General features: G+C 33.2%; 3 protein-coding genes across 4 annotated transcripts; all 3 read left to right on the plus strand.

Annotated features, from left to right (window-relative positions):
• The first annotated feature begins 1,364 nt into the window (after nucleotides 1-1,364).
• LOC115882068 (putative hexose transporter 12) lies at nucleotides 1,365-9,888 on the plus strand. The gene is made up of 10 exons (XM_030899894.1): nucleotides 1,365-1,703; nucleotides 1,774-1,938; nucleotides 2,804-2,966; nucleotides 5,677-5,798; nucleotides 6,595-6,836; nucleotides 6,927-7,117; nucleotides 7,171-7,442; nucleotides 8,539-8,698; nucleotides 9,074-9,189; nucleotides 9,785-9,888. Exons 1-10 carry the CDS (start codon nucleotides 1,637-1,639, stop codon nucleotides 9,841-9,843), a joined length of 1,557 nt encoding a protein of 518 aa, XP_030755754.1. The 5' UTR covers nucleotides 1,365-1,636; the 3' UTR covers nucleotides 9,844-9,888.
• Nucleotides 9,889-11,036: 1,148 nt separating this feature from the next.
• Nucleotides 11,037-12,754, plus strand: LOC115882017 (proclotting enzyme-like). Its single transcript, XM_030899830.1, has 7 exons — nucleotides 11,037-11,130; nucleotides 11,196-11,397; nucleotides 11,453-11,661; nucleotides 11,715-11,926; nucleotides 11,986-12,043; nucleotides 12,167-12,367; nucleotides 12,423-12,754. The coding sequence occupies exons 1-7, from the start codon at nucleotides 11,061-11,063 to the stop codon at nucleotides 12,569-12,571; spliced, it is 1,101 nt and encodes a 366-aa protein (XP_030755690.1). The 5' UTR covers nucleotides 11,037-11,060; the 3' UTR covers nucleotides 12,572-12,754.
• On the plus strand, nucleotides 12,661-14,333 carry LOC115882018 (casein kinase II subunit beta). 2 transcript variants are annotated; one of them, XM_030899832.1, is made up of 6 exons: nucleotides 12,661-12,753; nucleotides 13,073-13,148; nucleotides 13,225-13,327; nucleotides 13,393-13,590; nucleotides 13,649-13,820; nucleotides 13,879-14,333. In XM_030899832.1, exons 2-6 carry the CDS (start codon nucleotides 13,077-13,079, stop codon nucleotides 13,985-13,987), a joined length of 654 nt encoding a protein of 217 aa, XP_030755692.1. In that variant the 5' UTR covers nucleotides 12,661-12,753; nucleotides 13,073-13,076; the 3' UTR covers nucleotides 13,988-14,333. The 2 variants fall into 2 exon arrangements, with proteins under 2 accessions (XP_030755692.1, XP_030755691.1); XM_030899831.1 differs by having other exon boundaries at nucleotides 12,666-12,753; nucleotides 13,381-13,590.
• Nucleotides 14,334-14,545: the final 212 nt, after the last annotated feature.

Raw genomic sequence — 14,545 nt, forward strand, 5'->3', positions numbered from 1 at the left:
AATGGTAGGCAATTATTCAATGCAAATTAACTTTTTAAGTGACTAAAATATTAAATAGTTTACAATATGGTATATCACTAAAAATATATTACTTTTAGGTACAATTAGGGCCCGATACATTTCAAAAAGTAGAATATTATTTTATATTAAATGAGGTATTGTACTAACAATCAATTTATATTAATAACGGAGATTAAAAATAACAGAATAAATAGTTATTTTTTATACTACAAAAATAAACTATAGAATACAACAGTATTTAAAAAAATAAAATAAAAAGTGATGTTCCGGCCGAGATTCGAACTCCGGTCTCTCGCTTCCTAGCCCGACTCCTTATGCACTGCTCCATAGTAACTTGATTAGCGATAATTCAATGACGGTATATAAACAAAAAAAAAAACAGGTTTATAACAATATCTTGACGATTTGAACTGGCGCGCGAATGAAGAAATGCGTGCGGTCTTCTCGTGCGGTTCTATCGTGCGGTCCCCGTCCATACCACTAGCGAACATTCGTTCGTTCGTTCGTGCGGATAATGAATACGCACCTTTACAATGTGGACGTCGTTGCTTCCGAGCCGAAAGATCTTGAGAAACACGACAAACAGGAAGCGCAAGCAACGCGAGCACAATCAGAAGCAAGAGTGCGAGCAGGATCACGAGCAACGTGGACGCACCTTTATATTTTCATTTCCATAACTATTTCGCTGTTTTACTTATAGTCTAAGAGCTAGCAGCGTTTTTGAGGGAGAATTTTAAGAAAGCTGCTTTCTTTAATATATCTTTAGTTATACTCTCCTGGACAGAGTGCGGACCGTCTGGCTGCCGGTAGACGTTGCGGTCACTACTGCGCATCACAAATTTGCCCTGTATTTCAGGAATTAAGGAGGCTAGGACGAGCCTATGTGTATCATATTTAGTTTCATAAAAAAGTAGCAACGTAATGTGAAAATCGCATCATTGTATCTCTACTCATAAACGAGAAATCCCATAAAACACACAAAAATGGGATACCCTGTACAGATGTGATGCGCAGTAGGGAACCGCAGTAGTCTACCGACAGCCAGACGGCCCACACTTTGGTCAGGAGGGCATATAGTGTTTTTATTTTGCAGGGCATATAAAAAGAAATATTAAAGAACAAGTTTTCTTAAAATTCTCATTTTCCCGACGTTGCTTGCTCTTGTACTATTATATTTTATTAAGGTTAGATCTATGGGTTAGATTAAATTTGTCAAAAAAGCGTCAAAACGTCTGTTATCGTACGATCTTTCTCCGTTGACGGGCTGGAGTAAAAAAATTGCGGATGAAAAGTGGCGCGAAAACGCTATGACCAATGCCGTCGGACTTTCAAGCTTAAAAGGTAAAACGTTTTTTTTTTTCTAGATAGAGCTTAAGATAGCAAGAAAACCATATTTCCAGAAATTCCGCTAGAGATTCATTCTTTTTCCCAAATTTTTTTTAAAGGAGATTCTCCTCATAAAGTAGAAAATCTCTGACAATATAAGCCATATCACATTTTCACTTAATACTGTGTACTGTATTTATAACCTTATTTACAATCAATCAAATACATATTTCAATTTGACAATTTTGAAAAATCTATTTATTAAAGTACGTGAACTTGTTTAAAAATTATGGATAATAATGTGAACAACAACAATGCCGAAATCAGAGCATTTGAGACATATTCCGATACGACTGGTATAGTAAAATATTTTTTTGATATGATATGATAAAAACTAAAAAAAATATTGTGGATTTCTCCTTGCAGGTTGGGGGTTTTATAACAGATTTACCATTGGAATGCTTTGCATGAGCGCCCTAGTAAATTCATTGTCGTATGTTGCTTTGCCAATGGCTTTAGCGGTGTCTAATTGTAACATGCTTACTGTTCCTATATCCATGGTGCTTAAAATTTTTACCAGTTTTTTCCTAGGCAAGTATATATTATAGATCTTTAGAATATCCGTAATAGATGAAAAAATAATACATCAAAGAAGAAAATATACAGGGTGGTCCGAACTGTATTCCGGAAACTTCGGCAGCGTATTCTACAGGTAAAAATAAGTAAAAAAGTTCCTATAAATATATGTCCTTAATAGCTTAGTTTCGGAGATACAGGGTGTAGAAGTTTCATTTTTATTTCGATTTTTTTAAAATAATTTCTGAAATAACGCCAATATTTGGATGAAAATTGGTGTCTGGGAGTTTTTTGACATGAGAAATTTGATTTTTATGTCAATATGACTCCTACTTGTAGAGGGCGCCACCTACATATCTTTTAACTGGTTTGAAAACTAATAACTTTTCGTCCGTACCTGTATAAACTACTGAGTAAAAAATATACATTTACGACGTTTTTTACGTAAAAAAGGTCTCTTTGTAAAAATCGCTAAGAGTAATGGTTCTCGAGATATTTGAAATCAAAATTATCAATACCTATCATCATTGACATACAATAAAATAATTATTATGTTGACTAAAAGTAGTTATTAGACTAAAATCATAAATTTCAAATGTCTTTGTGTCAAAAGTTTAACAGAAATTGTTTTATCATCATTTTTTCGGAGAAAAATTTATGATTAATTTAAAAAAAATAAAAATTTTCCAAATTTATTATTTCAGTCAATTGCTATACGAACGGATACGAACTTTTTTACTTATTTTTATCTGCAGAATACGTTGCCGAAGTTTCCGGAATACAGTTCGGAACATCCTGTATATTAGTATAAGATAACAGTACAGTGAAATAAATTATTTTTCAAATAATTATTAATATTCATGATTGTATATTTTTTTAGGACGAAGCATTGGAGGTCTAATTACCAGTTCAATCTGCGACAGATACGGCAGAAAGAAATATATGATCTATGGTCTGATATGCATGTTCATGTCACTTTTCACCATGTCTTTTGCGTACAGTGGCTACGTCATCAACACAGCCGTCATTTTTTTGGGAGTAGGGTGATATAAGTTTTTATATTAACCTCTTTCGGAGAAATAAATAAATATTCTTCTTCTTCAAGTTCCGTCTCTTAACGGAGGTTGGCTATCATCATGGCTATTTTGATTTTATTTGCGGCTGTTTCGGAAATTTCTTTAGTTTTAAAAAATAATTTATGGCTATCTCAATCCTGGACTTTATTTCTTGCAATTGTTCGGCAGTTTCATTTGTTATTGTGCCCAAGTACCTATTTGTAGTGTTGGAATCCTTTCCTCTTAGGCCTATAAAAAATAAGCATAATAAACCTTGGACCACTAAAGGTCTACGCATATCTTCTAAAAACATGCGTTCATTATCTCACTTAAAAAAATTCTCAGACAGTCTCTTCTTCCACAATTACGTAAATCTATACAGAAAAAATTATCATAAGACTATAAGAGCCGCTAAGGACCTTTATTATAATAGGAGAATAGTCAATTCTGGTAATGTTGCTAAAGAAACATGGTCTATTGTGAATGAATTGAGAAACAAAGCTTCTTCGTCTAGCAATATCTCTACCTCACCTGAAAACCTTAACGATTACTTTGTAAATGTAGCGAAAAACTTAACTAATACCATATGTCCTCCTCATGATCCACTTTCTTATCTCTCTAATGATAATGTAAACTTACACAGTTTCTTTTTTTCGCCCGTAGTTTTAGAAGAGCTTCGCAGTACAATTAATACCATCAAAAATAAATCCTCTTCTGGGACCGACGCGATGGGCTAACTTTAGAAATGTTTTCGAATCTGCCAGAAAACACTCTAAATCACCTAACAACTTTAATAAACATGTCGTTCCAAAATGGTATTTTTCCAAAATGTCTTCAGACGGCAATAATCATTTCTCTGCATAAAGGAGGAGACAAAGATGAAGCTTCTAACTATCGCCCAATTGCACTCCTTCCAACGCTATCTAAGATCATAGAAAGGTTGGTTAAAAGAAGGCTGGTATCTTTTCTGTTTAAGTACAAAATACTTACTGAATATCAATTTGGATTTCTAAGCAACAAGTCCACAAATGACGCTATGTTTTCCCTCCTTAATAAAGTTTACTCCAGCCTAAACAACCATCACTCTACAGCAACAATTTTCTGTAATTTTTCTAAGGCGTTCGATTGTGTAAATCATAAGATCCTAATTAATAAACTGCAGCACTATGGGTTCAGGGGATCATCTCTCGAATGGTTTAAGTCGTATCTGAGCAACAGAAGTCAACTTGTGAGGGTGGATACCACGTTGTCTTCTAGCAAGCCAATAGAATGTGGAGTACCACAAGGCTCAGTACTAGGCCCTATTTTGTTTCTTCTTTTTATTGACGACATTGCTAACATAAACATCAGTGGCAAAATATGTCTTTTTGCGGACGACACTAGCTTCACTTGGAGCAACAAGGACATCACGGCACTTCATAGGATTATATCAAATGACTTAATCACCATTAAATCTTGGTGCGATTCGAACCTCCCGAGTCTCAACATTTCTAAAACTAAAGCTTTGTCGTATAAAACCTCGTTGCAGCCTTTTGTACTTAACAACACCACCACTGACGTCATCAAATCTGTAAAATTCTTAGGGCTTGTTGTGGACAATTCTCTGAAATGGGACATACATATCGAAGCTTTGTCGAAAAAATTGAGCTCTGCCTGTTTTGCATTAAGGTCTGTTTCTAAGGAGCTTAACTTGTCAGTGGCTAGAACTGTTTATTATGCACTTTTTGAGTCGCACCTCAGGTATGCCCTTCCATTCTGGGGTACGTGTTGTGCGACTAAATTTGACCGCATTTTCAAGCTCCAGAAGAGAGCTGTTCGATGTTCACTGGGACTAAACAGCAGAACTCATTGCCGGGACTTTTTTAAAGAATTAAAAATATTGACTCTTCCTTCCTTATTTATATTTGAATCCGTTTGCCTAATACGTAAACATGTATCAGCTTCTCAAGAAAGGCCATTTCACACTTATCCACTCAGGAACGCGGAGCAAGATCTTTATCTACCTACCCCACGCTCAGAGTTAGTTAAAAGTTCAATATTATACAACTCAAAAAAATGCACAATCACCTGCCATTTGAAATCAAATCCATAACATCATTTTTTTCATTTCGCAAAGCATTGAACTCTTATTTACTAGACAAGGCTTTCTACGCCGTAAATGAATTATATTTTGAAAATCGAATTTGATCTTGTAAACACTGGTCTAATGTTTGCTATTGCTATATTTACTAATGACATCGAAATGAATTTATTTAGAGGTCATTGATATTTTACTATAAACTAGCTAAATATTTTTGAAGATTATTTTTATTTTTTTGTTCTTTGACATTGTAAACATTTATAAATGTTTATTTTAACAGTAAGACTGACAATATTATTTGTATAATGTTTTGTATTATCTTTTGTTTGTTTGTTTGTGTACCTTGTTTTTTACTTTGTTTGTTGGTTTACCTTTGTCTACAAATTGAAAAATTTTTTGTCAATAAAGGCATTTATTTATATTCTCTTGGCGTGCTGTCTATTGATATTGAAGTATTTACATTTTGGTCTTTTGTAATAATCATAAATTTTGTTTTCTTTAAATCGTCAGCGTATCTGATATTGTTGACCATCAATGTTTACTTATTTCTCTGGAGATATGAATATATCAAGGAAAACAAAACTATTCAAAAAATTAATCTTTTTTTCTGATTTTTAGAGTGGAAAGTACCTCGATCACGGCAAAGTTATTAGTGGCCGAAATGCTACCTAAAAATCGAAGAGGACTCTACATAGTATTATACGACTTTTTTTGGATCCTTGGATACATTATTACAACCAGTAAAGTATTCTCCTCCAGTCCTATTCTTTTCAAAAAAACTATAAACTTGGAGACTGAACCATAGTATAAGGAAACTAGTAGCTTTACTCCTTGTCAAATCCTTTGTTCTTTTTCTGCCACTTTATATGACCTTGTTCTCGCGTCCCGTGACCACTGACGTAGCTGTATAGTAGTGGTCTCTAATTAGGCAAAGTATAGTCCTGGCACTCGCCATAGTTTCACAGAGATGTATTTAGGAAAATATGAGTTCACAATAAAATAAAATAAAAAAAATTGATCACCGAGTAAGAATTTGCTTGAGAACAGAATATTTTCACATTTGGTGTAAGTAAAAATTCTCTTCCGTATATGAAAATAATATAAAATAAATTTTTATATTATTATCTATTTCAAAGATTTTTCTACAACTTTTGTAGTAATATATTGGTGAGGTGATTTTCATTGGATAACTAATACATTGAACAACACATTGTACTAAATAAATAATAAAACAACATATTTAAACTTCAATTATTGCTAATAAACATTACAGAAATTTCAAAAGAGAAAAGAAGCAAGAACAATGAGAAATAGCATCACTACTTTCTCACGTAACAAAAGATTTTTTTTTAGTTATTGTTACCGAGTCCCGAAGGTACCGAAAGAACCGGGAATTAATCATTTCGAGTCCCGGATATTCGACAGATTGTAAAATCTGGCAGAAACTATTTGGGAGAGTACAACTACTCTTTTCCTTCTACTATGACTGAACTCTCCATATAAGTTCTCCAGATTGACAATCAAAATATCTTTTAGGTCTAGTAATATTATTGGAAACCTCCGTATTGATAGCCATGACCAAAGACCCGGACAGTCTGGCAACGTGGCGCATTATCCTAGCCATTTGCGGGGGTTTTAACCTAGTCATAGCTTGCGCCTGCGCACTTCTAGAAGAGAGCCCTCGCTATATCCTGCACTCGGGGAGGACATACCTGGCATACCTCATTTTAAAACAAGTTTACGCCATCAATAACTCGTGTTACGCCGACTATTACAAGGTAAGTCTAATATAAAACGCTGTTATGCAGGCACTCGGTTGGTATCGTTACCCAGCGTAGCAATTTTTGAAGACGCGTTCTATATTGTAGGTCAGAGAGGAAAGTCTGAGAAATCTAGTAAAAGGATACGATCTGACGTATTCGGAACCGGCAGATACTTTGGAAATGCTAAAAAGACTATGTTGCAGGACTTGGAATGCTGTAAAAATGTTATTTTCGAAGAAATATCGTTGTATAACACTTATACTCATCTGTATTAAAACCCCTATAATAATCATGGGGTAAGTAACCATATTTTAGCTGTTTTTACATTATTTTATCAGTTTTTTTGCAGATTTTTCCACCTGAACGCGGTTTGTTCCAAGATCCTAACCGCAAATTCATTGGGTGTTTCCCCGAAAACACTTACCGGTACCAATTTTCTTTACCCAATTTACCATGAGATGTCGTTGAACGAGTCCAACATTACTGAACCGAACATGTGCGCAGTAAACGAGGAATCGGAGTTGTACTATCGATATTTTCTCTTACTAACGGGTGCAATGTTGCCGGGTGTCGTTTTTTCTCTCGTACTTATCGAAATTTTGGGGAGAAAACCAATTCTATGTGAGTCTTATACAAATATAAATTTATTATAATATGAAAAAATATCGATATTTTTAAATATGTATATGTTTATAGGGATGTAACAACATATCGATATTTTTATATATCGATACGTGTTAATAAAAGTATCGATATTTATGATTCATTTTTAATTTTTCTATACAGGGTGTCCCAGAAATAAGTGCAAGTATTTTAAGGGGTGGTAGATCTCGATAAAAGAAACATAATATTTTCTCTGTATCGTTTTTCAAATAAGTCCAAAATAACGGAGTTATTTCACTTTCAAATTTCAAAAAAAAAAATGATTTTTTGCTAAAATTTTGAGAACTACTGGATCTTTTCTGGATTTTCTTTCTTGTAAATTTAATCTAATACCTACACCTATGTTGCCATATTATTAAGAAATTATATTTTTTAACTAAAAACTAAAAAAATTTCGAAAAAAATTTCAATTTTTTTTTTCGCGAAAAAAACCTCATAGGCGTGTTTCTGGGGTTGAACTATACTCATCCTAGTTCAAATACTTGCACTTATTTCTGGGACACCCTGTATATTGGTATACAGAAAAATTAAAAATACATACATGTAATACCTGATGATCGTAAACATATGTATGATCGAAAAGAACGGCCTCGAATTGGCTTGGAAATGATGATCTATGACAATTCCCATATAATTTTACATATAAAATAACAGCGATCTTCATTTCATAGCCGTCGCTGACGCCGTTTTTTTTCGATCATATTGTATATACTTGTATATCACACTAATCAGAAAGGTTTATGATTTAAAGAGGAGTTCTTCCACTTAAAAAGAGGTTATAAAAATTCTATTATAATTTCTTACTAAAAACGTTGTATTTAAATCAGTAGAATACACTTATTCTATGAATATAAGTACTACCTAACATGTAGTTTCTAAGATTTTCGTTTATTTTTCCTAAAACTATTTTTAACTTTGAAAACCTACAAACGTGGAACAATCCGAAATATTTGATAGCAAAGCGTAATTTTGCTTTGTTTATGCTCCCTATATACAGAATGTTCGAATTTTATCGTATACATACCACAATAATCAATTATATTTGTGTTTTTAGCTGTATGTTCGCTGGTATCCAACATTTGTTTTTTAATATTGTGTTACTTGAACCTTGAAGAACTCAACTTAGTTTGGTACTCCGTCATTTTGGGCTGCTCAGTTGCCATTTTTTCAACTATATCTGTCGTTAATATAGAATCGTACCCCACAGCTATAAGGTAATCTATAGTTTGTCCCGTGAGAGAATATATAACATTGACAGTAGGTAATGCTGTCTGTCGTCGTTTTGATTATAAAGTAAATAGTTTTTCTGTCAGTTTTTAGATGTCGTTTATCAAACACATATCTTCTCTCAATGGATGCATATTATATACGTAAAATATACACCTAAAATATACAAGCAAAACGTAAACAAACACCGTTTTGTATATTTACAAATATACTTCTTTTTTGGCGATTTGACAACTGTGAAAATCTCGTCAAAATATGAAAATAATATTAAAGAAGCTTTGTATATTTTGGGTTCCATACATTTGTTTCTCTGAGTCTAGAACTGAGAATATTAATGAAAAATAACATTTTATATGTTTTAGAGCAACCGCGCAAGGAGTGACGTCATTTTTTGGACATTTTCTCTGCATGTTTGTCTTCAATTTTATCATGGTTGAACCATCCATATTATTCCTGATAATGGGGGTAGCTTCTTTTGGTCAGTAGTAAATAACTTTAATTTTTATTTACAAGATACACTGAGTTTAATAATTTTTTATGGTATTTTTATGACAAAGACATGACAGTATACAGGATGGTCCAAACTGTATTCCGGAAACTTTGGCAGCATATTAAAGCATATTCAGCAGCAGTAAAAAGTTCGTATAAATATATATGTCCTACAATGCTTAATTTCGGAGATACAGGGTGTAGCAAGTTTGCTTTGGAGCCAAATTTCTCATGTCAAAAAACTCCCAGACGCCAATTTTCATCCGAATATTGATGTTAATACAGAAGTGATTTGGAAAAAATCGAAATAAAAATGAAACTTCTACACCCTGTATCTCCGAAACTAAGCATTTTAGGACATACATTTATACGAACTTTTTTACTTATTTTTATCTGCAGAATATGCTGCTGAGGTTTTCGAAATACAGTTCGGATCACTCTGTATAGTATATGGGATAATATATCATACGATTGAAAAAAAAAACGGTGTCATTCTCCAGCCGTCTTTGACGCCGTTTTTTTTTCGATCGTACTGTATTTTTAAGTATTATTAATTTTTTATATGATTTTATTATCATTTTTAGGTAGTTTTATTGGTACGTTTTTTCTACCCGAACTGAAATCTACGCCTATGGCCGAATAAAATGTATATATCTCCATTTTTTAAATAAAATTTTATCCAAAAAAACTCTTTCTTTGCCTTTGAACATTTTATTAATAGTCAGTCCTTAGCAGGAGCACTAATAGCCTTAAAACAGTATAAATAGAAAATCCACGCTTCTAAACAATATATAAAAATAGCAGAGTGCTATTAAGCTTTGTATACGTATTTAAAAAAATGTTTGCTTACACTAAATTTGATAATTACTTGTGAAATTTTTTTATTAATAAAACTAAATAAAAAAATGTGTTTTTGAAAGTATAAAACACAATTTTTGACTTATTTTCCCCAGCTAGAACCAAAAGTAAGATAAAACTAATAATTTCGGTATTCCGGTATTTTTAATTTGTCCGGTCGTAAAGCACACGAAACTTGCGAATTAGCCAATTCTACTGTTGAACAGAGATATTTAAACGCCCAGTATAATAAGGAATATTCAGATAATACAAACTGATTTTTCAACAGCGGAAAATCCAAAAAAAAAATGTTTTCTCTCATTTTCAAGCCATATGCCTTATCTCTGTGGTGTCCGATGACTTCACATATATGTTTATTTCTACAACATTTTTAAAATAAATCCACTAAACTAGATAATCGACTCGAAAACAATTTTTTTTAAGTTGATTTATATTAAAATTTTTATACAAACTTAAAAAGCAGTCTCCGAAATGTTAGACCATGATATTAGTAAACACATTTTTGCGTCAGTGCCCTGTGTAGCCAACATGGGAACAAGCTTACACCACGTCACAAAAGGGCATGGTATAAAATAAATTTATACTTATCTCAGAGAAATAAGTTAACTTAGAGATGCCGAGCTATGCATAGTGTCTCTTGAATAAATGCATAATGTTTAGGGATGCTCAAAGGTCTTAGTTCTAGACAAAAGAAACAAACTATCTATGCATCATTTTTAAAATACAGTCTCAGTGCTCACATTTTGTACAAGTGTAAATTTATTTTCACTAAATTTACACTTTACACAGCCATTTTCCAACATCTCTAGATTTATTTATTTACTGCTTTGAAAAAAAAACGGAAAAAATATTTTTTAAGTTATTTAGCATTGGTTTTATCATTCTAAACATTTTTTCAAGCATTTATCTATAATATTATGCAAGTATTTTTACTAAAATTATTTTTCCTTCAAAATACCGCCTATACCTCATTCAAGAACGCTTTTATTATTAGTACTAACCATGTATATTTTTCTGTTATGTATATTTTCTTTACCAATAATTATTTCAACAGAAAATCATACACAGGGTGGTAAGTTTTATATTAGTTTTATCTAACTACAATATAAAATAATACATGAACTAAACGCATTTAAGAACACACATGTGGACGGCCTCTAGGCACAGAATTCGTGTTGAAAAGTGATAGAATAGTTGCAGGGTACGACGTAGGGTACTACAGGTACCCCTGGTACGCAGCCCTCATCAGACAGAAGCAAGTAAGCTGTGGGGGAGCCCTGATAGGACCAAAAACTATTCTCACAGCTGCTCATTGTTTCAGAGAGTTTCTAGAAACAAAGTAAGATAACATATCTTGTTCTATATGTTCTAGAACTCATGTAGAGTACTTTCAGTAAATCTACAATAAAACTAGAAGACGTTTATACAGTCAAACTAGGACTGTACAACATATGCACATCAGAACCGACAGTTACAGAATTTAAAGTCCAAAAAGTACAAGTACACGAACTATACCTAAGTAAAAAGCCATACTTTGATATTTGCTTACTAACTTTGACCAACAGTACTGAAAAGTACCATCCAATCTGTCTGCCCAGTGCAAGTACCTTATTTTAACTATTTATTCATCAATATATTCAAATCAAAACGTTTCAGCATTAACAAAGAAGCCCAAAGAAGGCACTGTACCCGGAATGGGTACCTTAAAGTACCAAGGACCCATGCCCTGTACTTTGCACGAAGCCCGTTTGCTTATTTACCCTGATGATGAGTGCAGGAAAATGATCAAAACGACGGGTAACAATGATACAGCGATGAAAAATGCGTTTTGCGCTGGTTATATGACCGGAGGTACTGATACTTGTCAGGTACTGCAAGAAAAACGCTTATTATAATAATATTCTATAGATTTTTCTACAAATTTTAGGGTGATAGTGGAGGTCCATTACAGATATTGGATGAAAACGGCAATTTTGTATTAATAGGTAATTGTTTTAAAACAGAATTTAACGGTAGGCAACCACAGATACACGCTTTTGTATTGAGAGTTGCGTATACTAAAATTTAATAAATTTCTAGTTTAAATTTCCTTAATATTGCTTTTGTAGGGATCGTTTCCTTTGGTTTCCACTGTGCTGTGCCTGGATATTTAGGTCTATACACGGACACTTCCCAATATATAAATTGGATTAAAGAAAAAAGCGGATTAGACTTAAATTTCTTACATTCTCTAGCCCATAACGACTCTAGTGCGCCTCATCATCAATATTTTAACAATTCAGACGAATCTGTTGAATCTTCTGAATCTGGTGAACGCTTTGTATGAATAAGAACGATATTTTTTGTAATTTATATGAATTCTAGGTCCGAAAAAGAAGAAAAAACATTTGAATCATGAACACCCATACAAAGCACCAATAAGAATCATTATTTTAAGAGACAGCGGCCTGGTGAGCGTCAAGAAATCAATGGTGCACTATCCTGTGAAAAGAAGAAACAAAAATCCCACTTAAGTTTATAGTTTTTCGAAAATAAAATGTTTTGATAAAATCCAGTACTTTTTCATACGCCCCCAGTAATTCGACGAAATTGTTTCGATTAGTTTCCTCAAAATTCCACTCTGGTGGCGCCACTATCCGTTTCCATTTCGCGTAGATGAAGTTGTCGTAAGCGTGGCTAATCAAGGCACAAAAAGGTAATTTTCACCATTTCCACCCTTATTTTCCCACGTAAAATTGATCTAGAATATCCCTTGAACCTTATTCTTAACTTATTTCCCGATCAAATTCTCCCAAGGGCTGGTTTCAGGCCCAAAACATTCGCGAAATGCGCTGTTTGGTAGCGAGTAATTGTATATCTCCATCTTTGTCTTACATTAGGAGTTTATGCCCGTAGAGGGGTACCTGGTAATCAGTTCGTTTTGAAGCGAACGAACCGAACCTTAAAATTCTGTTGACACTGACGTTTAGCAAATTTCCCGTCTAACATTAGCCTTTTCCGTGTTATTTTTTCAGGAAAATGAGCAGCTCAGAGGAAGTGTCCTGGATTTCATGGTTCTGCGGACTCAGGGGCAACGAATTCTTCTGCGAGGTACCCAAGAAACGTGCTAATTTTCATCAAAACGTACTTTTTTCAAGGTAATGTTTGTGTATTGTGTGATTTTTAGGTGGACGAAGATTATATACAAGACAAATTCAATTTGACCGGTTTAAATGAACAAGTTCCGCACTACAGGCAAGCCCTGGACATGATATTAGACTTAGAACCAGGTAAGGGACAATAGTTTTTAAAAAAATGATAGATAAATGAGTTATATTAATAGATGACGAGCTAGATGATAACCCTAATCAATCCGATCTAATTGAACAGGCAGCCGAAATGCTTTATGGTCTGATCCATGCTAGGTATATTCTAACTAACCGTGGTATAGCTCAAATGATCGAGAAATACCAAGTGGGAGATTTTGGTTATTGTCCGAGAGTTTACTGTGAATCACAGCCTATGTTACCATTAGGTTTATCAGATGTTCCTGGTAAGGGAGTAGTATATTTACATAATAAAGTAAGTTATTTTGATGGTTTCAATTCTAGGGGAGGCTATGGTAAAATCTTACTGTCCTAAATGTATGGACGTGTATACTCCTAAATCTTCAAGACACCATCATACTGATGGGGCTTATTTCGGAACTGGTTTCCCACATATGGTTTTCATGGTCCATCCAGAATATAGACCGAAGCGTCCAACACAACAATTTGTTCCTAGGTATATTTTATTTTTTTTCTTAATTTTGTATATTAATGTTTACATTTTTTTCTTTTAGACTGTTTGGCTTCAAAATACATCCTCTAGCTTACCAGTTGCAACAGCAGGCTGCTACGACTTTCAAAACGCCTCTAAGAACGTTAAATTTCAACAATGGCAAGCGTTAATATATTTTAAGACAAGAAGAGAACTTTTGTAATTGCTAAATAAAATAAAAACCGTGTTGATTTAATGGACTTTTCTCGCAGGTATTTATGGATTACCAATATTCTAGGCGGTATTATAGTTTTTTTCTCAATAAAATACCGATTTCAGGAACTAAGCTGGGGTTTGAGTTTTACAGCCTTTTAATAGCATTAATAATTTTATTTTGTATTTTTTCAAATCATATTTTTGTAGGGTTTTCCGTGCTTTAAAACTCAAACCCCAAGCAGGAAATAATAAAATAATATCAAACTTTGTGAATATAGATTGGCAAATAAACTTATACGATCTAAATATGATGTATGTACACTGAACGTTTTTTTAGTCATTTTTTTATTTAATTAGTGTAATTTTGCGTTACAATTAAAACCACCTGTTATATACATAGTTAAATAGATTAATAATTATTTAAAATGAGTTTTATTCTACGAAAATTCTCAAGTTAAAAACCACAAATTAAAAACTTGCCCATTAAAGATTTTTAGTGATATATAGATAACCAGTAATACAGTAACCTGTTT

This window comes from Sitophilus oryzae, unplaced genomic scaffold (assembly GCF_002938485.1).
Source record: "Sitophilus oryzae breed Bouriz unplaced genomic scaffold, Soryzae_2.0 scaffold_1745_pilon_pilon, whole genome shotgun sequence".
NCBI classification, from domain to species: Eukaryota; Metazoa; Arthropoda; class Insecta; order Coleoptera; family Curculionidae; genus Sitophilus; species Sitophilus oryzae.